Source organism: Euphorbia lathyris, chromosome 1 (genome assembly GCF_963576675.1).
Source record: "Euphorbia lathyris chromosome 1, ddEupLath1.1, whole genome shotgun sequence".
Classification (NCBI taxonomy): Eukaryota; Viridiplantae; Streptophyta; class Magnoliopsida; order Malpighiales; family Euphorbiaceae; genus Euphorbia; species Euphorbia lathyris.
Window position 1 is genome coordinate 103,360,210 of NC_088910.1, and position 27,722 is coordinate 103,387,931.

At 35.8% G+C, this 27,722-nt stretch overlaps 1 protein-coding gene across 1 annotated transcript; it reads left to right on the plus strand.

Moving 5' to 3' along the window:
• The first annotated feature begins 19,532 nt into the window (after window positions 1–19,532).
• Window positions 19,533–20,949, plus strand: LOC136209534 (uncharacterized). The gene is made up of 2 exons (XM_066001030.1): window positions 19,533–20,032; window positions 20,101–20,949. The coding sequence occupies exons 1-2, from the start codon at window positions 19,568–19,570 to the stop codon at window positions 20,746–20,748; spliced, it is 1,113 nt and encodes a 370-aa protein (XP_065857102.1). The 5' UTR covers window positions 19,533–19,567; the 3' UTR covers window positions 20,749–20,949.
• The last annotated feature ends 6,773 nt before the right edge of the window (window positions 20,950–27,722 follow it).

The following is a 27,722-nucleotide window of genomic DNA, read 5'->3' on the forward strand; positions in this document are numbered from 1 at the left end:
GGAGAGTGTTGAGCCTTTGTGAAAAGATCAGCCACCTGCAAAGCCGAGGGGATCGGTATTAGACGAATCAAACCAGCTTGAACGTGTTCGCGGATCACGTGACAGTCGATGTCTATGTGTTTTGTCCGCTCGTGAAAAACCGGATTCTGAGCTATATGCATGGCCGAAATATTATCGCAGAACAAGAGGGAAGCCGCCGACGGTGGCGTTTTCATGTCTGTTAGAAGGTTTGTGAGCCATTGAAGTTCACAGGACATTGAGGCCATGGCTCTATATTCCGATTCCGAGGAGGATCTAGAGACAGTGTTCTGTTTCTTCGATTTCCAGGAGATAAGGGCCGGTCCGAGGAAGACGGCGTATCCGGTGATCGATTTCCGAGTTTCTTGTCAGGTTGCCCAGTCTGAGTCGGTGAAAGCCTGTAATTGCAAGTCGTTGCATGCGGGGAAAAACAACCCCAAGCCTATTGTCCCCTTGAGGTAACGCATAACTCTTTCTGCTCTGTTTTGATCTTCTGTGGTTGGTTGCATGAGGTGCTGGGATAGTTGGTTTACAATATATGTGATGTCTGGCCTTGTATGTGTGAGATAGAGCAGTTTCCCTATTAACTGTCTATATAATGTGTTTTCTGGAAGTGTTTTGTCATTCTGGCTTGGTTTGTAGTTTGGTAAAGCAGGGGACGAGGCTAGTTTACAGTCGATGAATCCCTGGTCTTGTAACAATTCTAATGTGTACTTCCTTTGTGACATGTGGAGCCCCTGACCGCTGCGAGAGAACTCAAAGCCCGAAAAATAATGTATGACCCCAAGATCCTTGATGCTGAAAGCATCATTTAGGTGTTGCTTGGCCAGGTTGATGGATTGCATGTTGTTTCCTGCGAGAACCACATCATCAACATATACTAGTAACATGGTTACCTGTCCCGCATATTCCTTTGTGAACAAGGACGGATCAGCTACTGACTGAAAGAAACCCATTTGTTTGATGGTGCCGGTCAACTTGGCGTTCCACTGCCTGCCTGCTTGCCTGAGCCCGTAGAGGGCCTTATTGAGTTTGCATACTTGCCGTGGGCTCTCCGAAATTATTCCTGGTGGCATTGTCATATAGACATCTTCACTTAGCTCCCCATATAAGTACGCGTTATCAATGTCAAGTTGATGTATTTGCCACCCTTTTGCAATTGCTATTGTTAATAGAGTTCTGATGGTGGTGAATTTGGCTACAGGGGCGAAGGTTGCAGTGAAATCCACTCCCTCCTGTTGAGTGTAGCCCTTTGCCACTAGTCTGGCCTTAAATCTGGCAATGCTCCCATCGGATTTGTGCTTGATCTTGTAGACCCATCGGCAGCCTATGGGCATTTTACCATTTGGCAAGGTAACCAAGCTCCAGGTTTGATTAGCTTCTAACGCAGCTAATTCCTTATTCATTGCCTCCACCCAACCTTTCTCTAATTTTGCTTTTTGATACGTTGTAGGCTCCCGATGGCAAGTGAGATTGATGGAGAAAATTCTCTTAGCCGGAGAGAGTCTATCATAAGATAGATGTTTACACAAGGCATGCGGGGCATTGGTCAAGCATGGCAGAGTGGAGCCTTGTGCCAATGCCAAATGATAATCTCTGAGATAGGTTGGAAGTTTCCTTGTTCTTTGTGGTCTTGCGTTGATTTGTTGATTTTCATGTGTTAATGCCTCCGATTGCTCGACATTTTCTTCAATCTCTTGTATTTCATCAACATGCTGTGTTATTTCTGGTGTGCCTTGTTGTTCCTCATCTGTAATGTATGGTTCATCCTCATCTTCATTCATGCATGCTTTATGAAGTGACTCCAGTTCTTCCTCACTACAACATGATATGTCATTCTTCTTATGTTCCTCTGAAAATGGGAAGAATTTTTCAAAAAACTTCACATGCCTGGAAAAGAAAACAATGTTAGTTCTTAGATTCAAAAGTTTGAATCCTTTGGTGCCATGTCTATATCCCAAGAATATGCACTTCATTGCTCTTTCTGTGAATTTGCCTTTGTGTCTGTCTAATGTTGAGGCGTATGCAAGACACCCAAAGACTTTTAGGTCGTCTAAATGTGCCCCTTTCCCATATAGGCGCTCGTAAGGCATTTGGCCCTAAATTGGTGTGGACGGTAATCTGTTTATGAGATAAACTGCATGACTAACCGCTTCTGGCCAAAAAGTATGAGGCAGTGAGCTTTGAAACATGAGTGCCCTGGTGGTATTCATGATGTCCTGATGTTTGCGTTCTACCCTGTCGTTTTGTTGTGGTGTCTCTGGGCATGATGTGTGATGTATGATTCCATTGTCTGCGTAAAAATCCTTCATGATGAACTCAGGGCCGTTGTCCGTTCGGATTGTTTTCACATTCTTGCGAAACTGTCTGTTTACATACGTGCAGAACTGTTGTAGTGTTGGTCTTGATTCCCCCTTTGTTTGCATTAATGTGACCCATGTATACCTGCTATGATCGTCTAATATGGTTAGGAAATATCGTTTACTAGAGTGTGGCTTTTGTGTTGGACCCCATATATCTACATGAATTAGATCAAAACATTCATCTGCTATGCTATGACTTAGTGAGAAAGGCATTCTCTTTTGCTTGGCTTTTTGACAAATGTCACATGGCATTTCTTTAAGGGAATCAAAATCATTACATGATAGATTGAGGCCTTTCAACCTCTCATGAGAGGGATGACCAAAACGTAAATGCCACATACTGGCTTTAACAGAAAAAAAAGAAATGTGATTTGGTAGTGGGTATTCCAAGTAATAAAGGCCTCCATGTTCTCTAGCCAAGCCAATCTTCTTCCAACTTGTTGTGTCCTGTATCACACACATTGATCCCGTTATCACAACGCAGAGTCCACTAGTACTCAATAGCTTACTAGTCGATATAAGATTGTAATCAAAAGCATGTATACACAAAACATTATGCAAAACAAGCTGCGGACTTAGAGTCACAGTGCCAATATATTCTGCCTTGACCCTTTCTCCATTTGGCAAGTTTACCCAGCATTTTTCAATTTTGTTGTATGAGTTGTACATTTGTTTATTACAAATGATATGATCTGTAGCCCCTGTGTCAATTATCCAACATGATGAGACAAAATTAGGGTTAAAACTGTTACCAGAACTGTCTCCCTTGACAAAGGTATTGACGATGCTGCCCGAGGTCGGAGTCTTTCCTTGATTCATTGGCAATAGGGCAACAAGTGATTGGTACTGGTCTTTGGTTAGAGTGAATGGTTCTGGATTAGTTTGCCTGTTGTCTTCTTCTCCTGAGTCTTCCTCTTTGCCTTGATTCACTGCTGAGTTTTGATTTGTTCTGAAAGGATTCTTGTTTCTGTTACCGTAGTTCGGCAGATATCCATGCTTTTTGAAATATATTTCCTCTGTGTGTCCTGTGTTGCCACAATAAGTGCATAAGGATGAACTTTTACCATTGTTTCTGCGATTGTTGATCTTGGTATTGTTTTGTTTACCGTGTCTGCCATTGGTGTTAGTGAATCCTGCAAACATGTTGCTTTCACTTCCCTCATTTCCTATCGCAGGCACAAGACCAAACTGTCTCTCGTGTTGGATGGCCAGGGCGTAGGTCTTGTTCAAAGAAGGGATCGGTTCGATCAATAAGATCTGCGAACAGACAGTAGAGTAAGACTCATTTAACCCTTGAAGGAAGGTAATAACTTGGTCAGCATCTTATTGATCTCACAGAATCCTGAAAGCGTTGCAGCTGCATGCCTGCCGGCAAACACATTTTGGCATTGGCCTCAGGTTTGTTAGGTCATCTTGCAGAACTTTCAAGTTGGTATAATATTCAGTAACACTCCCGTTTCCTTGCTTCATACTATGTATTTCCCTTCGCAGCTCGAGTATTCGCAATGAGTCTGTTTGCGCAAACTGCTCTTTCAGGTCCGCCTTATCGAGCCACATTACACTTCTTGCAATGGTAGGTGAGACTGCATGATTTAGCCAGGATATGACCATGTTATTGCACCTTTCCCATTGAGTAAACATGTTGTCTTCGGGCGCAGGTGCAGTGATGGTGCCATCAACAAACGTAAATTTGTTCTTCGACATTAGAGCTACTTTGACAACTCTAGACCACTGGTGATAGTTCGGCCCGGTGAGGACCTGTGAGACCAGAGACAACGCCGGAGTCTCATTCTGAGGAAGGTGGTAAGGGCTGCTGGACGTGATCATCGGTCCAGCCATGATGGGTAAGTAAAAGGATAGCCTTTTAGTTTAAATTTGCTCTGATACCATAATAATTTGAATGAGTGAATCACAAGATTAACATATTCTCATTTAGGAATTAATATTTACAATCATTGTTTTATATATTTGCTAGGTGTGGTCACCAAGCAAACTTAGTAATTAAGAAAATAAAGGACAAGACAAGTGTCCACAATAGAGCCCTATGATGACCTTGATCAAAATGGATGGTGATGATTTGCTTGGGTTTTGATTGAGTAAGGGTGGTCCATCATAAGGAGGTGGAATGCTTCTGGAATGTGCTATCAATGGGAAATTATCATGACGTCCTTATTATTGTTGTAAGGACCAAATTGCTGCAATTTGGCTTTTTATTTACGGAAGATAAGAGTTTGGGTAATCCAAACTCATTTACTTCCCTGACAAACTCTTCTTCTTCTCTCTGGAAACCCAAAGGTCTCCCTCTTCCTCTTGTGCCGCAAACTTCCATTGTTCCTGTAATTCTTCTTCTTCTTCTTTCATTGAAACTTTGTATTAGTGAGTTTAATAGTATGCCTTAAATTGGAGTCTATATTCTCTCAATCGTAAATAATAATAATAATAGAAAAAGACAGAGAATGTATGTTACAATATTTTCTAAGATATTCTTTGTCAATACAATTTTCATTTAGTTATGGGGTAAATTACACCAATGGTACCCAAACTTTATCTTATTCACACTTTGGTACCTAGATTACATTTTGTCCCAAAAATATACCTGAAGTAATGATGACTGGACAATTTAGTATATTTTACCGGTTAATGACCGGTCAATAAGAGTTTCCTGAGTTAATTACACCAATGGTACCTGAATTTTACCATAATTCACACTTTGGTACCTGGATTTCATTTTGTCCTAAAAGCATAACTCAAGTAAAGATGACTGAAAAATTTAGTTTATTTGATCAGTTAGTGACCGGTTAATGTGAGATTGACCATTTTGAACTAAACATTGGGACTCATCATACACTCAATTAACATAAAATTATAATACTTTATGTTAATTGAGTGTATAATGTGTCCTAATTTTTAATTTAAAATGGTCAAACCCACGTTGAATGATCACTTATCAGTCAAATGTATTAAAATGTTGAGTCATTTTTACTTGACGTGTATTTTTTGGACAAAATGAAATCTAGGTACCAAAGTGTGAATTAGGATAAAGTTCAGATACCATCATTGTAATTTATTCATCAAACTCGCATGGACCGGCTATTGACCGGTAAAATATACTAAATTATCCGGTCATCATTACTTCAGGTATATTTTTGGGACAAAATGTAATCTATGTACCAAAGTGTGAACTAGGGTAAAATTCAGGTACCATTGATGTAATTTACTCTTTAGTTATGCTTTGTTGATCAGTTTGCAACACATCAAAGTTGGATTCTTATTAAATATATCTGTATAAACAGATGAAACGATAATTAAGATAGTAATTGAGTCGAGCAAAACTGACTTTTGATCAGCTCGTGCTTGGCTCTTCAAAAAATTATGAGCTCGAGCTCAATATTTTGTTTATTCAGCTTACGAGCAACTTGTTTATTTCTTCACAAACTTTGTTTATGAGCAACTCGTTAATTTTGTTCATTAACTTTGCTCGCAAATAATTCATTAATTAATTATGTTCATTTGAATTTTTTTTTTAATACAAAACTAAAAATCTATAAAACTAAAGTTTCACATAAAAGATGCATAGTCTTACATTTACCCATTTATAGAAATCCTATTATTAATAAAATAATCGAACCAAATTTGCTCACGAATAGGAGTGTACATCGGTTCGGTTTAAACCGCATACCGAACCGAACCGATTGAATTCGGTTTTTCGTTCGGTTTTTTTGACACTTCGGTTCGGCGTCGGTTTTATTTTTAGATGCATTTCGGTATTTGGTTCGGTTCGGTTTGGCAAGAAATGTAAAAAAATCGAACTGCACCGAATTACACATATTCTTATTTTATACATATACACACATTTTTTATTTTATAAGTTTAATTTTCTTTATTATTGCTGTGATAATAAGCTAATATAAATTTATTTTGGAAGTATTTCAATTTTTTTTTTTGTTCATGAGGTAAATTTAATTATGAAATATAGTGATTTTTATTTCTTTTTTTTTCATTTTTTAACTAAATTCAGTTTGTTCGGTTTAAAACCGAGCCGAACCGAATATTTCGGTTCAGTTGTATTTCGGTTTTACATTTTATTCGGTTCGGTATCAGTGTGAATTATTTTAGTAATTTCGGTATTCAGTTTTTTCGGTTCGGTTCGGTTTTGAACCGATGCACATCCCTACTCACGAGTGATACAGATTAATAGCAAATGCGTTAGTTTTGATTGTAAACTAAAAAAGAAGTTTATTGTCTTACTTGACTAGAAGAAATGAATCCCATAGAAAGGTGTAAAACCTTGCTCTTCAAGAGAGTTTTGTATTTTTGATTGAAAAATATAAGTATCCTTATAAAAGTTGGGGTTTAAATACCTCCCCGATTGAAATATAAAATAGATAATATCCTAACTAGGGTTACAATTCATAAAGGAAGTAATAAGTAAGGTAAAAGTGAAGTGGTTAAATGGTATAATGGTAAATAAGCTTAAATAGCAAACCAATAATATTCGGGTAGCAACACAGTATATAAGAGGAAGTAGGAATTTGACAGCTTTTGTTTTTTTGTTGGCTAAGTCCTCTCACACACGGCGTGTGAAATGTTGACATGACATGTGGCTAATTTCTCTGGTCGCTCCATTGTCCGACATTGCATCCCTTAAAGCCCCTCTGCTTCAAATTGGCAACTTTCTAGGAGTGTCCCTCTTATTGAGAATTAATCGACCAATCCAAGAATGGGAGCACAGGGCTAGCCGTCGATCATAAGCGGCTGGCGAAATCCTCACTGATTTGATTCCCTCAATGTCCGAAATCGGTCCAGAAAAGAGAGGAGCCTCCACAACATGTAAAGCCCCGATATAAGAGGCATGAATAGACGGAGGCGGAGGTGGTATTGTTTCTGTGGACTGCGGAGGAGAGCACATGCACATCATTTGATTGAAGAGAACTCCTATGTTGAGGTAATCCTCCGGATGAGTTGGAGAAGAAGAGGCCATGGCGGCCATAGCATCTATGGCGAGACCAGAGAGCGAAGGCACAATGGTGCGGCGGCGGCGGTTAGAGTGTTTAGTCACCTTTTTCAATTCCCCTCCTCCTAATCTTTTGTTTCCATTTAGGTTCAATTTATTAAAAGCTAACTAACATCTCTAAATTACTGCTAGGTTATAAAAGACATATAAATAAGTAAAATCATGTTGAATTTTTAAGATGAGACAAAATAGATGTGTTTTTAAATTAAAAAATACTAAGATATTTTTTTATCAATGCAAATTTAAACCGTTTTCTAACTTTAACAAAAAAAAAAAATTGCTATTTTTTAAATATGTAATTAAATTTCCAGAAATGTCACAATAAATTAAAAACCTCAATTATAAAAAAAAGTCACATAAATAAATAAAATACTTCTGGTAGAATTTTTAATTATAGGGAAAAAAATGTTTTCAACTTCAAAAATATTGGGACAATTTTATCGATACAAAATCTAATTTGGGTTTAACTTTAAAAAATTTGTCCATGCTTTTTTTTTAATCTGAAGTTAAAAATTTAATTTTTTTTTTAAGTGTTAGACCCTATTTGATAACAACAAAAATCACTTAAATTAATAGATTAAGCACTTATTTAGTTTAAATGTGTTTGATAATAATTTTTTATTACCACTTAAATCATTCAACTAAGCTACATATCACTTATTTTGATAAGTCAAAATATTTAACTTAAAATTTTAAGTTAAAAATTATCAACTAATATTTTAATATTCAACACTTATTTTTAATATTTATCAAACACTCATATCATTTAATAATTTCAGCACTTATAATATTCAACACTTAAAATTCAGTACTTATTTTTTCAGTACTTAATTTTCAGTTTTATCAAACGACACCTTATTAAGTGATTCTAAAACACAACACAAATAGAATAAATGTATTGAATTTTTAATATAGGGACAAAACTAAAAACTCTATTCAAATTTAAAAATTACCTTAACACTTTTTAGGGACACAAGATTTAATACGTCTTTAACTTTTAAAGAAGGAAAAAAGTATAAAAATAAGCATTGTGGTTATATTTGTTTTCGATCGGTACTCTTGTGGTTTAAAAATTTACAAACTGGTACTTTGAGGTTCATTCTGTTAGTAAACACAGACCAAGTTAACTAACGCTGTTAAAAGTCAAAGGAAAAAAAGATTAATTTTGTCCTTATATTTATTTATGGGAAAAGTACAAAAATAAACCTTGTGGTTTGGCCTATTTTCGAACTGCACCCCTGTGGTTTAAAAGTTTGCAAAGTGGTACCATGTACTTCATTCCGTTAGCAAACACATACCAAATTGACTAACGGTGTTAAAAGTCAAAGGGAAAAGAGTTAATTTGGTCCTTATATTTATTTATTTTATAAATTAATCCCCTTTATTATCTAATTATCACAAAAAAAAACCCAAAATATACTAAACCTCAAAAGCTTTAACTGACATGACAAAATAAAATTGAAAAGTTGTATTCGTTATGCTTTGCTATAATATCTGCATACATGTTATTGTAGTTTGGTTGGATCTGATTTTATTGTTCCCCGAATAACAATTTTTGCAAATCTGAGAAGTTTGTGCATGTAATTATCTCAACCCCAACTCCATCTCCATTGAAGAGATCTTTCTCTCTCTAACTGTCTGTATTATACAAAAGAGAGAAAGAAGGTGGAATCTTTCTCTCTCTACTTTCCTCTCCTCCTTTTCTCAATTCCCTTCTCCATAAGCATTGTCTCTCTACACTCTCCCTCTCTCTCTCTAAACTCTGAACTTCATCAATGGCTGCAGAAGTTAAAAATGAACCAAAACCAGAACCTAAAGAACCACTACTAGGAGTAAGAATAGGCGTCTCTAACCGGAAAGCAGGAGTAGAAATCCTTGCGATGGCTTCGGTTAGTATTATAAGCGGTCCTCGGCGGCAATCAGATTTGAGGGATTTATATTGATTATTTGCAGAGGAAGAGGTGGCGTTGCCAATGGGGGGATTTCGCTTAAAACGGATACGATCACCGATCGAGTGAAAACATACACCACTGGTGCTGTTGTTGCCATAGCTGCCATTGCTTCCATTAGCGCCGGCTTCATTAGCAGATGTAGTAGTGGGAGTGATATTACTTACCGCTTCGTCAATTTCGACAGGAGCTGGATTTCGGTCCATAAAGATCAGAAGAAAATCAAGGATGAAGAAGGAAGAGTTGGCATAGAGAGCAAAAATAGAAAATCAAGGATGGATGGAAAATTTTAGAGAAATCGAATAGAAAATGGAACTGCCAAAAAGAGTTGGTATAGAGAGACAAAAGATGCGTTTCCTTGTTAAGATTTTCTTCCAAACCTGTAAATTAACTATGGAAGAACTTGAAATTAACATTCTATCAACTCAAAGAAGAGAGAGAAGGAAGTGAGAGAAAGAAGGAAAAAAATAAAAAATTAAGAGAGATGGAGAAGAGAGTATATTTGATTTTTATTTTATATTTTGGGGTTTTTTTTGTGATAATTAGATAATAAAGGAGATTAATTTATAAAATAAATAAATATAAGGACCAAATTAACTCTTTTCCCTTTGACTTTTAACACCGTTAGTCAATTTGGTATATGTTTGCTAACGGAATGAAGTACATGGTACCACTTTGCAAACTTTTAAACCACAGGGTGCAGTTCGAAAATGGGTCAAACCACAAGGTTTATTTTTGTACTTTTCCCTTTATTTATTTTATAAATTAACCCTTTTATTATCTAATTATTATAAGCAAACCCCAAACTAAAAAATAAAAATCAATTACACCAACTTTTCTATATTTACTTATTTTTCTATTTTCCTCCCTAGACTTCCCCCGCCTCCCTCCTTTTTTTGCGGGAAATTTCTCCTCTGCCATCGTGATGCGTCAGAATCTAGCCTTAAACATCGCCGAGAAAGGTTTTCCAATTTCCGTCTACAACCGAACCACCTCCAAAGTCGTCGAGACTCTCCTTCGAGCAAACAACGAGGGACCATTTCCTTTGACTGGCCATTACAGTCCAAAGGATTTCGTTCTTTCACTTAAACGCCCTAGATCCGTCATCATCTTAGTCAAAGCCGGAAACCCAGTTGACCAAACAATCTCAGCCTTGTCGGATCATATGGAGGCCGACGATTGTATTATTGACGGCGGTAGTGAATGGTATTAGAATACTGAACGGCGAATTGAAGAAGTTATCAAAAGGGGATTCTCTATTTGGGGATGGGGGTTTCCGGCGGTGAAGAAGGAGCTCGGAATGGTCCTTCTTTGATGTCGGGTGGACCTTTTGAAGCTTATAATAACATTAAGGATATACTGGAGAAAGTTGCTGCTCAGGTTGAAGATGGGCCTTGTGTTACTTACATATGAGAAGGGGGTTCGGGGAATTTTGTTAAAATGGTTCATAATGGGATTGAATATGGTGATATGCAATTAATTTCAGAGGCTTATGATGTTTTGAAGAATGCAGACGGGCTATCTAATCCTGAATTGGTAGCAGTGGTGAATCCAGGATTTGAGGAAGTGGTACGGAAAAAAAAGTTAGACAAAAAATGTAAAAAATTTTAATTTTTTATGATAAAAAATGCACAATTGTTTAATTTTTGGTGACGAAAAATGCAAAATCGTTCGATTGTCATGCATTATTTTCATGATTTTTTTTGATAAAAAACGTAAATTATAATGTTTCCGACTCGTAATCATCCATTTTCGGGATTCTCGGCTTGTTACGCATCAAATATTCCTAACGTTTTGGGTCAGGTGCAATTTTACCCTTAACATCTAAAATGGTGCAATTTTACCCCTAATGTTTGTAGCCAATAGCAATTTTATCCCTAACGTTGATAAATTGGATCAATTTCAGACACTATTATAAAATAGGGTAAATTCCAAAAAAAACCCTGTGGTTTGGCCGATTTCCAAAAAAACCCCTGTGGTTTGTTTTTACCAAAAAAAAGGAGCGTGTTTACGCCGTTACCCGAAAAACGGAAAATCGGTTAATGGCGTTAAAAATGCTGACGTGGCGAAGGGTAAATTTGGAAAAACGATTTTTTTTTTTTTTTTCTTTCCTTCCTATTTTTCTTCTTCTTCTTTCTTTTCTTCTTCTTCCTTCCTTCCTTCTTCTTTTTCTTCTTCTTCTTCTTCTTCTTTCTTCTTCCTCCTCCTCCTTTTTTTTCTTCTATTTTTTTTTAAATTTCCGAAATCTGGAAATTTCCAGATTTCTGAAAATTTATAGAAATCTGGAAAATTTCCAGATTTCTTCGGAAATTCCCAGATATTAAGGAAATATAAGCTATAATTCAAGTCAAAATTCAAATCGACATGATCAGATCCAAATAGAATCGAAATTACAAGCTATAATTCAATTAGAGATGAAATCAAAGTGAGAAATAACCTGAGCCGCCACCTAGAACTTGATGAACGGAAATGGAACTAGGAGTGGAATCTCCCATTAAGATCGAATTAGGGTTTTACGAATAGGAAAAAATGGAGAAAGGAACAGAACAGAGAAGAAAATGGAAGAAGATGATGATGATTATGAAGATAAAACTGATAATTGTTCGCAAACTAGATGTTCATAAACCGTAATGTACAGTTTTGGAGAAGAAACTGAAACAGAGAAAATATTTAGGAATTTTAATTTTGGCTGGATCTTTTATAGGTTAAAGTTAAACTGCCGTAATCGTCTCCAAAACTGCCGTAATTTTGGCTGGATCTTTTATAGGTTAAAGTTAAACTGCCGGTATCGGAAATTTAAAAAAAAAATAGAAGAAAAAAAGAAGGAGGAGGAAGAAGAAGAAGAAGAAGAAGAAGAAGAAGAAGAAGAAGAAGAAGAAGAAGAAGGAGGAATGAAGAAGAAGAAGGAGGAGGAAGGAGGAGGAAGAAGAAGAAGAAAGAAAGAAAGAAGAAGAAGGAAAGAAAAAAATAAAAAATAAAAATAAAAAATCGTTTTTCCAAATTTACCCTTCGCCACGTCAGCATTTTTAACGCCGTTAACCGATTTTCCGTTTTTCGGGTAACGGCGTAAACACGCTCCTTTTTTTTGGTAAAAATAAACCACAGGGGTTTTTTTAGAAATCGGCCAAATCACAGGGGTTTTTTTTGGAATTTACCCTATAAAATACAGTCATTTTTTTTCTTTATTTTGCACCAATTGTATATCAGTTTTGTAATTTTGCACCAATTTTACCCCTAACGTTGATAAATTGGATCAATTTCAGACACTATTATTCATGACCGAGAAGACAGTTTGATGAATTATTTCTCAAATTGACCCAATTTATCAACGTTAGGGGTAAAATTGCTCTTGGCTTTCAACATCAGGGATAAAATTGTACCATTTTAGACGTTAGATATAAAATTGCTTCTGACCCAAAACATTAGGGGGTATTTTTACACTTTAACCCTTATTTTTAGATTATTTTTTTTTATTTTTTTTTTAATGGGATGAAGGGGGTTGCCCCTTTGACCCCTACATCTGCCCCTGATTGGCAGAGATTTTCACAAAGGGGAACAAGGGTGAGTTAGAAAGCTTTTTGATTGAGATTACAGAGAGAGAAAAATAATTGGAGGTGGTTCGGTTGTAGACGGAAATTGGAGCCTCTCTCGGCGATGTTTAAGGCTAGATTCTGACCCATCACGGCGGCGGAGGAGGGATTTCCGGCAAAAAAAATGGGAGGGAGAGGGGGAGGTCTAGAGAGAGAAAATAGAAAAAAATTAAAGAAAGACATAGAAGATGATATAATTGATTTTTATTTTAGGGTTTTTTTTATGATAATTAGATAATAAGAGGGTTAATTTATAAAATAAATAAAAATAAAGACAAAATTAACTTTTTTACCTTTGACTTTTAACACCGTTAGTCAATTTGACATGTGTTTGCTAACGGAATAAACCTCAATGTACCAGTTTGTAAATTTTTAAACCATGAGGGCGCCGATCAAAAACAGGTGTAACCATAAGGTTTATTTTTATATTTTTCCCTTTAAAAAATACAGATGCTTTTTTTTCAAAATGGGTAGTTAAATTTTAAAAAATCTCACACAAGAATTAACTGCGTCATTAAATGGTTATAAAAAGCGACACAAATTAAAAAAAAATGTGGTTGAATTTTGACTATGCGGATAAAAAAAATAAAAAAATACCAAGACACTTGTTCACAACTTAAATTCTAAACCGTCTTTAAATTTAAAAAAGGGTTGATACTTTTTCAAAAGCATAGTTACTTTTTTTAAAATACCAACCTATAATAAAAAAAAATGTCTTTAAGTGATAGTAAAAACAGACGCAAATACAAAATCTAGCTAAAATTTAAAATATGGAGACACATCCAAGAAAGCGTAGCGGGAAAAAAGTGTTGTGGTAAACCTTTTTTTCTTTATTTTAGTGATGTCTCTTTTTGAGAGATTCTTGATGCTTTAGTTTGAACTTTAATTCCCTATTTGATGTTCCACTTTATGGGTGTTGTTATACCCTGCCTCAACTTTCTACCCTTAATCCTGTGAAATGACGAAAATGCCATTTCAAGGGTTGAGGTGGAAAAAGAGGCTATTTTTTCCTCTCCCGACACGTGGGTGTGAGGACATCACGCCTCACCACAAAGTGAGGGGTGTGGCTATCACGCCTCACCATGTGGTGAGGCGTGATGTCCTCACGCCCACGTGTGATTATAATTTATTACAACTTCAAATTTTAATTATTATTATTATTTTAAACAATTCTATATATTATAATTATTCACATTATTCACACAGAGTCCAAGCGATTATAATTAAAAGTAATTAAAACAAAACGATTATAATTAAAAGTAATTAAAACAAAACAAACATAGGTAAAACAATATAATTAACATTATAATTAAAAGAGTTATTAACATTATAATTAAAAAAAATATACATGAAGTATATTAAAATGTGTTAAAATGTTTTATTTTACGATATTAACATTTTAATTATTAACATTATAAGTAATAAATATTAAAAAACTAAATTATAAGGCCAATAAGGCCGTCATTCTCCTCCTGAGCCGATTCTGTTAGGCGTTTGAGATTTATAAGGCTAATAAGTACTAAAATAATACTAACATTTTTTCAACGTTTTTTTATTTTTATTTTGGTAGAAATTTGAGATTTTGTTATGCTATAATTTTCTGGATTTTAGTCGATTTATATGATAGCTTTTGAAACCTTGATCTACTATCTGAATATTTAATTGGTATTACATAAAAAAATTTATTTTCTAATTTTTATTATAATTATTAACATAGGTTTTAAAAAAAAAATTATAATTATTAACATTATAATGTTTTAAAATGTTAAAATATGTATTAAAATGTATTAAAAGTACAAAAAGTCAATTCGCCATGTTCCATGCCTCCATGATCTTAGGGGTGACAATGTGGGTGACAATGGGGCAGGAAAAAACCGAAAACCGTGGGGATCTGAACCGACGGACCGAGGAAAACCTGAAATTTTTGGGTGCGGGGCGGGGTGGCTGTTACTATCCCCGAACCGTGGGGATCCCCGCCCCGCCCCCGAAAAACCGTCCGTAAAAATAACCGAAAAATCTCCCAAATGAGGATGTATTATTCTTATTAATCAAATAACTTATATTTTTTTCTTTTTAAAATGAAGATTTTCTGTTTGCAAGTTTAATTTAGATAGTATCCTTCTAGTTTCGTATGTTAGGGATGAAGTTGTACATTTAAAAAAAATTATAAGACAAATTTAAATTTTATGTCTAATTTCAAGTTAACCTGTTGTTATAATTCATCTCAAAGTTTACATAGCATAAAGAAGATGGCCATTTTATTATATAGTTATCCCCTTCGTATTTATTTTTAATTTTAATTTTAAAAACAATCTCATTGTCACGGAAGTGATGTACACATTTTAATTCTGTTTGAGATAGGGGCTTATTTGATGAAAATTGGAGAAATAAGAGGCTTGATTGCTGATTTTGAAAGGTTGGGTAGCTAATTGATTTTAAGAAAACAGTTCAAGGAGCTGGATGAGCTTTAGCCCACAATAAATTACAAATCACTATTTAAAATTTTAAAATTTATTTGGGGTTTGGGGATTCCCCGTAACCGGTGGGAAACCGTACGGGCGGGTGTGGGTATTAAAAAATCTCCGAACACTTTTTTGGGATTCTCCGAAACCGTCCCCGAAAATATCGGGTGCGGAATGGGGGATGCAAAACCGCCCCCGCCCTGCCCCGTTGCCACCCCTACATGATCTGCTCCAGCCGGGTCCTAACTGGTGTAGCTTGCTCATCGGACATGAGTGCGATCGTCTCCTGATTGACGTCTGCCAATTGACTAACCCACTGTATAAAATTAAATGTTAAAAAAACTATAACAAATAAATAAATATTGAATTATAAATAATAAGGAATTATAAATTATACTAACATAGGTAAAAAAAAAAATTGTTACTCTCGGGTGTATGAGCATTACGCCCCTCCAGAGGTGGGGGCGTAATGCTAATACGTCTCTCCTGTGGAAGGGGCGTATGAGTATCACGCCCCCACCACAGGGGAGGCGTATCGTCATTACGCCTCTGCCTGTGGAGAGGCGTAATGTTCATACGCTTCTCCAGTGGTAGGGGCGTGATACTCATACGCTTCCACCCCGCGATTTTCACTTTTCAAAAATCAGATTTTTCGATCTAAAAACCGTAAAAAAACAATCGTTTGAGTCGAAATTACGTAACATTAATGTCTTTCCTTTGCCACCCCTCCTCTGATCCATATTTTTTTTGTCCGGATTTAAGTTTAGAGTTAGAGAGGATTTGAAAATTTTCCTAAAGGATATTTTCGTCTTTTCACGAGGCTAAGGGTAGGAAATTGGGATTGGATATAGTAATCCACTTTATTTATCTCTGAATCTTTTCCATCACTCCTGCTTTAGAAACTTGATTGCCCTCATCAGGCTTACAATTCTACCATATTATTGTTTGGCTTGCTAGCCTATTTTAAATGTATTATGGTTTTTGCTCAAGCGCTAAGGAAGGCAGGCAAGAGAAATGATGATGAGTTCAAGGATATCAATGCAGTCCAAGTCCAACAAGCAGTGGCCCATCACGATCCACAAGGTTCTAATCTCAGCATCTTAAAGGATCTTCTAAAATCATGCGAGACAAATAATTCCTCTTATGGCTCAGACTCCTTAAGGGATCAGGAATTCTAGCTCCGCAAGGATTCCCCAAACAAGATCACAACCTTAAAACTAATCAAACACTATAAATACACAGGTATCGGCACAAGGTTTGATATGTTAACTACTATCTCTAAACTAGTCCTTATCCTTCCATTCGGTCCTAAATCAGAAACTGACTTAGACATCGGAGCGGGTTTGCCGGACCCTAACCCCGTTTGACTTGCATACTCTTTTATAGGTTTGAACATGACGTCAGATCAGTATCACGGTTGGACATGTAACCTGTCTACCTCTTTGTGTTTATGTACAAATGAATATATAAATAACATGTATATAGTCAACTTTATACTATAATCAGATCTTGCAAGGTTATTTTATTAGTGTGGTTGAAAGCATGTCATGTTACATGTTGCATTCTCAGTGAGCTGATTATTGTGTTGAATTTAATGCTAAAATACAAATTAATAAACATTTGGATAATGATGTTTTTATAGGATGTTAGTGAACTGGACCTTTGTTGTTTCTCTTTCTCAAAATTTGGTTTTTGAGGTTTGTAAAATAATGTTTTCTTGTTCATCACCTTATTAGTTAACATATTATCACATCCTCATTTTCAATGGATTTTGAGGTTTGTAAAATAATGTTTTCTTGTGTTCAATTCAGCCATTTTCTATAAATTGATTGATTACTTCTTCCCTCAGCAGCCAAATGACCTTCTGAGTCTCAGATTCAGATTCTTAATCTAGATTGCCTAAAACGCTTTTGTTTTCCTAATTACAAGTGTTGAATCTGAAATTATTAAATACATGTCAATAAATTCTTGGAAGGTACTTTGGTGGCGTGGCCTGGCAGGAGTTGTAGAAGTCCGCGGAGAATGGGTCGGAGAATGGGTGCAACAAGTAATGGTATTGATGGCATATGAGAGTTTTTGTTTGGCTAAGTTAAATGTTAGCTTAAGTTATGAATATTGTGATTTTGTTGGTTCGAATTGCGTACATGTATCTTTTATATGTGCGATTTGTGCACATTTTGATGTATGTACAAGTTTAATATTATATATAAAGTTATTTATATATTATTTGCATTACGTTGTGATTGTACTTTTGTTATATATACAGGTTTGTGAAAGATATAAAAACTAAAAAAACAGCTTATATAGGACACGGAATTAGTAACCAACTGTCATACTAATTACGTCCCAACGACATATATATAAACTAAAACTATCATGACATTTATATAACAACTAAGTTTAAGGATATTAGTCGACAGATTTTTTTTAAAATAATGTCATATGACATTCTTTAACTTGACAGATATGTCTAGATTTATTGTCATTTGAACGTTAATACTTTGACAAAATTTAATACAAATTATGTCATTTGAATTACGTTACAACGATAGTTAGGAAAACAAAAATTATCGTAACATTAATATAACAACTTCGTTTTTTGACAAATTATTTAAACATGGTGTCATTAGAACATAAATTCGGTGACAATTGTTATTAGATAATCCGTCATATGATTAGTGGCCAAATGATAGGTCGTTATTTGGTCGTTGTCATGTGAAGCTATTACGAATGACAGAATGCAATCTTTATCTGAAGTACCATTAGACGGCAGCGAACCTCATAACAGTTTTATTTTGAACTTCAGCTATGGAGACCATAAAAAAAACTTGTGCCTCCACTCCGGTAGTTTATTCGACAGTCCTCTGATGACATTGAACTTCGGATGCGGTAAGCAATATGCTATGATTTCTCCTCTTGATTGGTTTGAAGAACTTCTAGAACATTATTAATATTATATTAAATTAAACAATCAAATGGTAATATTAAATTGAAATAAATCAACCATAATTCATTAATATTTGCAACATCAATCCTAATCAATCAATTTTTTAATTAAATTTGAATTAATTGAAAATTTATCAATTAAGAAAATGACATTGCAAGATATTTAATATTTCAAATAAACAAATAACCCATCAACTAAAACGAGAAAAAAAAAAAATATTTTTTGGATTTTAGGTTTTGGACTGGGTCAATCCATCTTCGATTTATTTATTTATTTTTTTAACTCAAGCGAAAATAGTGTCGTTTAACCTATAAGTTCGGCAAGACAGATCTTTTCCCGACCCATAAAGAACAAGTAAACATTTTTTCCTCCAAGATATTGAGGTGTTTAGTTCCCCACTTTTCAACTTAACTCTTATTTATGTTTTCATTTTAAATGACAAAGTTATAGGTGTTTAATTAAACACTTTCTAATTGATTTTTATAGCTGAAAAATAGATTTTTACAAAAGCATAAAATCCACTTTTTGAAAAAATAATTTTTTCTACCAACAAACAGCACATAACTAAACGGACTCAAACTACCGTCTCGGGATGGTTTTTGACAGCTGAAAGTGGGATGGCATCCCATATGCCCCTCTCTGTGTACGCCTATGTCTCATAACTGCCTCTCACTATATCAATTGATGATTTGATTTAAGTTAATTATTGCACAATTAAAATTCTGAAATTTGTTTTATTATTGTATCTATCTTATTTCCATCACATGATGAATATTATATTTTCATGACATTACTATTATCTTTTGACATTTAAAAATAAGGGCCAATGATATTCAATTGTTTTCTATTATTAATTATGACTCGGATTTCAGACATTAATATAAGGAAAGAATTTCACAAACACTCAACCAAGTAAATGGCAAATTATAATTTCCCCAACCAACTTATTAATGTTTTCCATTTTCAATTTTATTTTTTTCAGCTATGTCACGTTGGTTGGTTAGTTAGTTGGGGTGTCAATATACACCATTTGTGACCACAATACATCTCTTCTATCAAAATGCCTTTTTAAGATGAAACTTGTCAAACAAATTTGTATCAATTTGTAAGACTTTAATTCTAGAACTTCACAACTTCAATCTAACCTGATTTTGACATTACCCTATAAATAAATACCATATCCATAAGGAAGTTGTTCAATCTCCACAACAAAACATAAGAAAGATGTCAAATTCCAGAGTTGTTCCAAAGTCCCAAATTGAGGCTATGCAAACAGTGCCACCTTACAGAGTGACTGATCCAAGACAAGTTTTAAAAGTTTCAGCCGAAGATCCAATTGGGTCTTCCATTTTTAAGGCTTCTCTTAACATTATCCACTTCTGTGATAAGCCTGCTGATGATGATGATGATTCAGGGTGGCATGTTGCTGGCTGGATTAAGGAGTCTTTAGGCAGAGCTCTCAAAGATGAGCCTTTGCTTAGTGGTCGTTTAAGAAGAGGTGAAGATGGTCATGGTGATCTTGAGATTGTTTCTAATGACAGTGGTGTTAGGCTTTTTGAGGCTAAGATTGATATTAAAATGAAAGATTTTCTTGCATTGGAGGATGTTAAAAAAGCTGAATCTCAGCTTGTTTACTGGAAGGATATTGATGAACTAAATCCTCAGTTTTCTCCGTTGTTTTATGTTCAGGTTAGTCTAATTTCGTGTATGTTTGGTTCTTGTTTTCGTAGTTTTTCTTATTTTAGTATTACTCGCAGGTGACTAACTTCCAATGCCGCGGATACTCAATTGGGATAAGTTGTAGCATTCTGTTCGCGGATGTTTTAATAACGGATAATTTCCTCGAGAAATGGGCAACGATTCATAGGGATATTGTATCAAGAAATAAAGAAGCAAAATTGCCAATATTTTACATCCCAAATCTGAAGGCAGCAAGTGTAAATCTGAACAGCCTATTTGCCTCTACAATTAGAGAGAGAGTCAGCCAAACTGTGATCTACAAAATCGGCACTACTTCCGAAATGGTTGATTTGAAAGAGAATGTTGCATTGCTTTGTCTCGAGGAAGCTGAGAAGAAACTCGGAAAAGGTAAAACTTCATCTGAATTTGTTCTTCTGGTGAAAGAATCTCCGAATGTAATAAAGGCTCGAAATTGGAAGAAAAGTGAGGTTGGAAAATCTCATTTGGAGAATGATGAAGTTAAAAGTTCATATTTGAAGGGATATATGGGGATGGATGAGGTATCTTTTAGAGAAGGGAGTAAACCAGCAATGGTGTCGTATTGGATTGGTTCGGAAAATGGAAGTGTACAAGCAATTGCAATTCCATCTTATGATAAGTTGGGTGATCCTTCACATCTCAACGTTATAATCACAATTCCTTATGAAAATGAGATTATTTATTAGTGGGGAAATAATTGCTAGTATATTGTTCAACAATAAGTGATAGAGTGTAAAATTCATCCAATGATGAAAATACACAAGTAAACAAAGTAAGCATAGCCTCTACTTATGTTTCGTAGGAAGTGTGTGATGTGTGTATATATATAGCATTATAATAAAATTTAAATTAGTAACAAAAAAATATTTGTTTATGTGTATGTTCAATTTTATTTTCATTTGTGATCACTAATATAAATATGGTCTTTGGTGACGCTTTATTGGCAACAGTCTCTTTAATAAACCGATGTCAAAGGTCTTTTGTGGTCAGTCGATTGAAATTGCAGACTCCAAAGATGTCATATTGGTGACGGTCTTTATAAAAAACGAATGTAAAAGACCACTGATTTTAGATGTGCATTCAATTGAGGGATTTTGGCAACGATTTTAATTAAAAACAGTAACAAATATATTATTATTGAGGTCAGTTTGATGTGTCATCCGCCCCAAATGAGTTATCATTAACAATGGTCACTATATAAACCGACGCCAAAGAACCTATACCTGTCAGCTTTTTCAACTCAATTACGAATAGAGCTTTTTATATATATTTTTATACATTTTGATATATATTTTAATGAATAAAGATATTTCTGCTAATTTTCATTGATAAAGATGAACATTTACACCGATGGCAGCTTAAGTAACCGTAGACCTAGGGGCTGCAATTATCATTGTGTCGGTTTCATGTCAACCGACCCAAATGATTTATAATTTGCAACAATCACATTAAAAACCGTTGCCAAGTACCCTCAATTATAGAAGCTTTTCAATTAAGCCTCTTTGGAATCGAGTTTATTAAAAACCGTCGCTAATAAGTTATTATTGTGTTCAGTTTTGTGGTGCAACCGATCCTAATGGTTTATTACAGTGATTTTCACCTGGTCAGTGACTGACCAAGTGAATTTGGTCAGTCACCGTTAGATCTATGCTTATTAAAATCAAAACTACTGTGGTTTATTATTGGTAACAGTCACATTAAAAAACGATATCAAAGACCCTCAATTACAGAAGCTTTTCAATCGGGGTCTTTAACGTCTGTTTTTATTAAATGTCGTCGCTAATAAGTTTCCACCCGTTCCTGATGATTTATCACCAATTTTGTCGTTAATAAACGAAATGGCGTCGTTTCAAGTGAAACGATTTCGTTTTTTTATAATCAGAATAAAACCTAAAAACGTCCCCTCTTCTTGTGCGATTTCCAATTTAGAACTCTCAAGGCATATATCCAGTCTCTGTCCATGAGATACACCCAACTTGAGTCATTAATTATAGCATCATTTAAATGTACTCCATCTTAAATAAATTAAATTTAATTCAAGTGGTAGTTGACTGCTTGTTCACGTGGGATGTTTTGTAACACTTAAGTTTATATTTAGACGTAAGACAACAAAAATCTAATTTGTATCTTCAAAATTGAAGATCAGAAATTTATGTTGAAATGTAAATCCAAATATAAAAAAATCTATTGCCACTGTTGGCATGGAAGCTGTGTATAAAGAGTATTATTCTATTGTTTTTTTTTTTTTTTTTGAAACATAGATAAACTTTATTAAACATCACAAAACACGTCTCTTACAATGACATCACCGATCCAACTCGGTTCAGAAAAAGAAATGTAATCGTTAGCTAAGGAACCAGCCTGTCTTGCCATCGCATGAGCAGTTGTGTTCGCTAACCACGGTATAAATAAGACGGAGTAACCCGGTCTAGAACTCAAAATATCTCTATAATCCTGTAATATGCAACCATAGTCAGAAAGATCTTCGCTGTTGTTTAGAATACTAGAGACCACTCCTTGCGCATCTGACTCGAATATAACTCATTCCCAACCCTCGTTTGCTGCTAAAACCAATGCTTTCCGGATTGCCAGAATTTCAACAACACGAGGTTCCGTTACACCAATAACCTTCGAGCTGCATGCAACAATTACCTTACCCTGGCTGTCCCGAACTACACATCCCAGGCCACCCGACTGTTGCTCTTTGAAGACAGCACCATCCGTGTTGCATTTCAGATGACCAGCAGGCGGCGGGATCCACCGAATTTGGGGACGAACTGCTGTATCGATAGTTGATTGGACCTGCAGATTGTGCGATTTCCACTCCTCATAAAATCCCAGACAGCGCGTCCAGCATACAGCAGGCTGTTGCACCACTCCCTTCCACATCAGTGCGTTACATTGCTGCCAGATCGTATAAAAAAACCAGAACAGTTTTAATAAGATCAGTACCAGATGCTGATTCACATTGCTCGAAGAACCAATCTGCAACGGTGTCATGAAGACCATTCGGAGCAGTAACACGAGCCTTATCCCAGCAGCTAACTGCGAAGGGGCAATCTGCAAATAAGTGCCAGCTGTGTTCGATATCGGTCAGGCATAGACAACACTCCATTTGAATATCCATTCTTCTTGCCTGAAGTGTATGTCTTAGAGGTAAACAACACGCGCAAAACTTCCATAAAAAGTGCTTCACATTTGGAGGTAAATTCAACTGTCAGACTCTCCTCCATCCCATAGAATCAACGACATTTACACGCGAAGATTCGAGTGCCTTATATCCTGATTTTGGAGTATAAATTCCATTTTTAGTATGCATCCATATCATTCTATCATCCATCTCCTTATACGGTAATATCACCTTTAGAATTGCAGCAGCTTCCACTTCCTGGAATTGAGATTCCACTTTACCCTTATCCCAGATTTTAAAGCCATCCATGAATAAGTCCTTCACTCTAGCGTTCATCTCTAAACAATCAACACTCATAATGCCTCTCGGCTGGCCGTCAACCTCAATCTAAGGATCTTCTAAAATTCGGATTGTCTCACCATTCCCCACCCCCTATTTTAACCCGAGTTTTAAAACTGGGATCGAGCTCCAAACACCCCTCCAAATCATACTAGGATTATTACCCAAATTTGAAGAAAGGAAAGTATTGTTCTGAAAATATCTTGCTTTGAAAATCTTACTCACCAATGAGTTTGGCGCTGAAACCAGTTTCCAACCTTGTTTTCCTAAAAGGGCTAAATTGAATAAGTGTAGATCACGGAAACCCATTCCCCCCATTTTCGACCAATCAAACCAATGGATATTCCGTTTTCCGTTCGGTTTCATACCCCACCAGAATGAGTTTATCATTTTCTGCAATTCATCACATATAGATAATGCTAGCAGGAAAGTACACATGCAGAAGGTTGGAAGGGCTTGAGCAACAGCTTTGATAAGGACTTCCTTCCCTGCTCTTGAAAAGAATCTGAATCCCCAACTACTTAATCTTTTCCTTAACCTGTCAAGCAGAAAACTAAAAACATTCCTTTTGGACCTCCCAATAAGAGAGGGGAGGCCCAGATACCTTCCAGTATCCAAAGAATTCGAAACACCAAGCAGCAACTTTATGTGTTGACTGACATCATTATGCACATTAGGGCTAAAGAAAATACCAGACTTGTTAAAATTGATAGCTTGACCAGAAGCTTCTTCATACCGGGCAAGAATGTCTGTAATCACCTCTGCTTTATCTACAGTGGCCCCAAAAAATAAAAAGCTATCATCAGCGAAGAACAGATGTGATACCGATGGTGCTCTACGATGAATTTTACAGCCTGTGATCAAAATATCGGCTTCGGCTCTAGATAAGAGTTTCGATAAAACTTCTGTACACAAGATGAGTAGATAAGGAGACAATGGGTCCCCTTGCCTCAAACCTCTACCTGGGGAGATAGGACCCACCAGGTCCCCTTTTACAGCAATATGGTATTTTACCAAGAATGTAATCTATTGTTAATGTATGAAGAATGTAATAAAAGTGTGTCCAATAAAAATAAGTGCAGACAGAAATTTGTAATGAGTGCAATAAAATAAATAAGTTGTAAAGATAATTAGACCATGATTTTTAGCAAAAATTACAAAATTTGGTCAAATTGAAGAATCGTTTACATATTTAGACCACTTAAGCAACTCATTACCTATCTAGACTATATTTATGTGACTTTCCCAAAATACCTTTCATATATATAAAAAACACATAGAAATTTTTTAATCTTTCTTCTTTCTCCCTTCCACCTGACTTCGCATATTTCGCAATATGCGAAGTATGCGAAGATAATATTTGCTTCAGAACATGAATTTAGTTCGCATATTTCGCAATATGCGAAGCATGCGAAGACAATACTAATTCGTAGAATAACTTTCATTTTTGCAGATTTCAAAATATGTGATAGGGGCATTTTGCCCCTATCTTTTAGCGTGATTTACGGTTTAATTTCGAGCTTAATAGATAAGTTTAATTACAAAAATAGTATGTTTTCAAATAAATTATGAAATAAAAATCAATTTTACATTTTTAGTTGATTTCTTTAGTTTTTGATTAATTTTAGAAAAACAAACGTCAAGCTAACTCGGTTCTCGAAGATCGTATTTTTCAGGTACAAAGAAGAAATCAATCAATCACTAATTCACGGTTACGCGGGGCGTAGAACAATGCCCCTCAACACACGGCAGTCAACTGAGCATTCCCACATGGTCAACACAAACTACGCGGGGCGTAAATCATACTACGCGGAGCGTCTCCTGTGTGAATTGAAGACAAAAGTTCCAGGAACTCACTTACGCGGGGCGTAACCCAGACCATGCGGAGCGTACAAGGCATGTTTCGAGCAAATAAGTTCCAGAAGCTCAACCACGCGGAGCGTATCCTAGTTTACGCGGGGCGTGGTTGAGTCAACAAGTCTAAATCTAGTCCACGCGGAAGAAATTATCAACGGGATGGGTTGATTTTGCAGATACACGGAGCGTACCACCTTCTACGCGGGGCGTACCTTGTGAAACCTATAAAAATAGTGTGAATTCTTGTTTGTAACTTGTGTAATTATGATTCTACCCCCGATCTTGATGTGTATAAATAAGAGTGATTAGCACTCATTTCCTCATTCAGAATTTTGTATAGCTAAACTCTACCACTTTGAGAGCTTGTTCACTTATTCCGTCACTTCGTCGAAGTTCCGTTCCATCCTCCTCCACCAAGCTCGAGAAGTTCCACCTCTAAGACCTAAGAGACGGCTTTGAGTCCAGTTAGCTAGTTCCAAGGGCCGATTCTTCCCTTTCTACTTGCTAATTAGCTTGCACTCTTCCTATGTACTAAGCTTGGTTGTATTCACATTTTTCCATTCCACATTTATAATATATGATTTGCAATTCTCGTTTCTCTATATGTGTTGATCTTTACTACTTGTTTTGATATTTGTAATTGATTATTGTGTAGGGGGAGTTCGATACCCTGCGCCCTTTGTACGGGTCATCTTTAGGGAACCATATAGGCGCTGCCCTACTGGGAGTAACATTCCGAAAACCGTAGGAATTGACAAGCCACGGAACTTACGGGTCCTAGTTTCTGATCCCCCGCATTAGACACGCCTTGACTAGGAACCACGTAGTCTAAGTACTTCACGGGGTCAACCGAACTACACGTAGTCGTCTTTGCAAGAGTAAACCACCAATCGTATATGTTTGGAGTCTTTGCTTATCATATTTATATCTTATCATAACCCGTAGAGTTTTGGTTATATAAGTCTGTCTCACCATAGTTTAGGAGTAGTTTTTAGTTGTCACCCAAACCAACCTAAAGTATTCACCGCCTAGATAACGAATAGAACCGAGTAGTTTAATACTTGTAGATATAAATCCCGTGGATTCGATACCCGGTCTTAACCGGATTATTACTTGATACGACAGGTTACACTTGCCCCTACGTAGTAGCGTCTAGTAGAGTTTTTCATCAACGCACACATCACATTTATCATCACCCATATAGCATCCACACATCCCATTGTCACACACTTTACTACTAGGCGCCGCCCATCAATATGCGAAGTAAAAGACGTGTTTTTAAGCAGTATTATCTTCGCATACTTCACATATTTCGCAATATGTGAAGTGGTATATAACAAAAAAGGCATAACAACAAGGGTACAATAATAATTCTAACATTAAAATCATAACATTATCAAAATTTACAACAAGATTGCAATAATAATTAAAAACTAAACCCTAAATCCCAGAAGCAGAAGAAAAATCGGCAGAATAAGCGACCATTTGAGATGGGAAAAGGAACCCGAATTTTGAGAAATGGAATCCAAAGTTTGTGGTGATTTTTCTTTTCTTTTCAAGAAAGAATCCAAGCAAGATCGGCAGGTTCCCATCACCCCTACATCCCAGTACACCGCCTACTGTGATTAATACCTCAGTATTCAACCACCTTCACAAAAATTAAGTTGCCTTAGCAAGAGAAAAGACGATTTGGCTTCGCAAAAGAAGATTATGCGAAGCCTGCGAAGAGAAAAGTAACAATAAAAGGACGATTTGACTTCGTGAAACAAGATTACGCGTAATCTGCAAAGATAAAAAAAATCATAAACATTTCTCTTCGCGTAATTTGTTTTCGCGAAGTGAAATCGTCCTTTTCAGCCTATTTTCCTTGCAAACCTTCGCAAACCTCATTTCACGAAGTGATTTTTTGGAAAAAGATGAAGATTAAACAGTAGATACTTATATTTTTCCGCCTTTTACCATTGAAATTGTCAATAACCATATGATAAACACAGAAAAACAATCAAAATAACGTCAAATAACGATATCTCTGATCCGCACAAGAAGGAAGAAATAAAGAGACAAGAAGAAACATGAAGATGAAGAAACGTGGCTTAATTTTATAGAAATAGGAAGATGAGGAATCAAGAGAAAAGGAGAGGAAGAAGGGAAAGACATGATGACGAAGAAATTGGTACAGATTTTGCAATATAAAGGAAGAGAGGAAGATCAAAGGTCTGGGAAGGGGAAGAGAAACCGTGTAATTGGAAGAGGAATGGGAAGCGGAAGATGAAAGTTTGGAGTATTTTGGGAAAGTCACAATAATATAGTCTAGATATGTAGTATGTTGGGTAA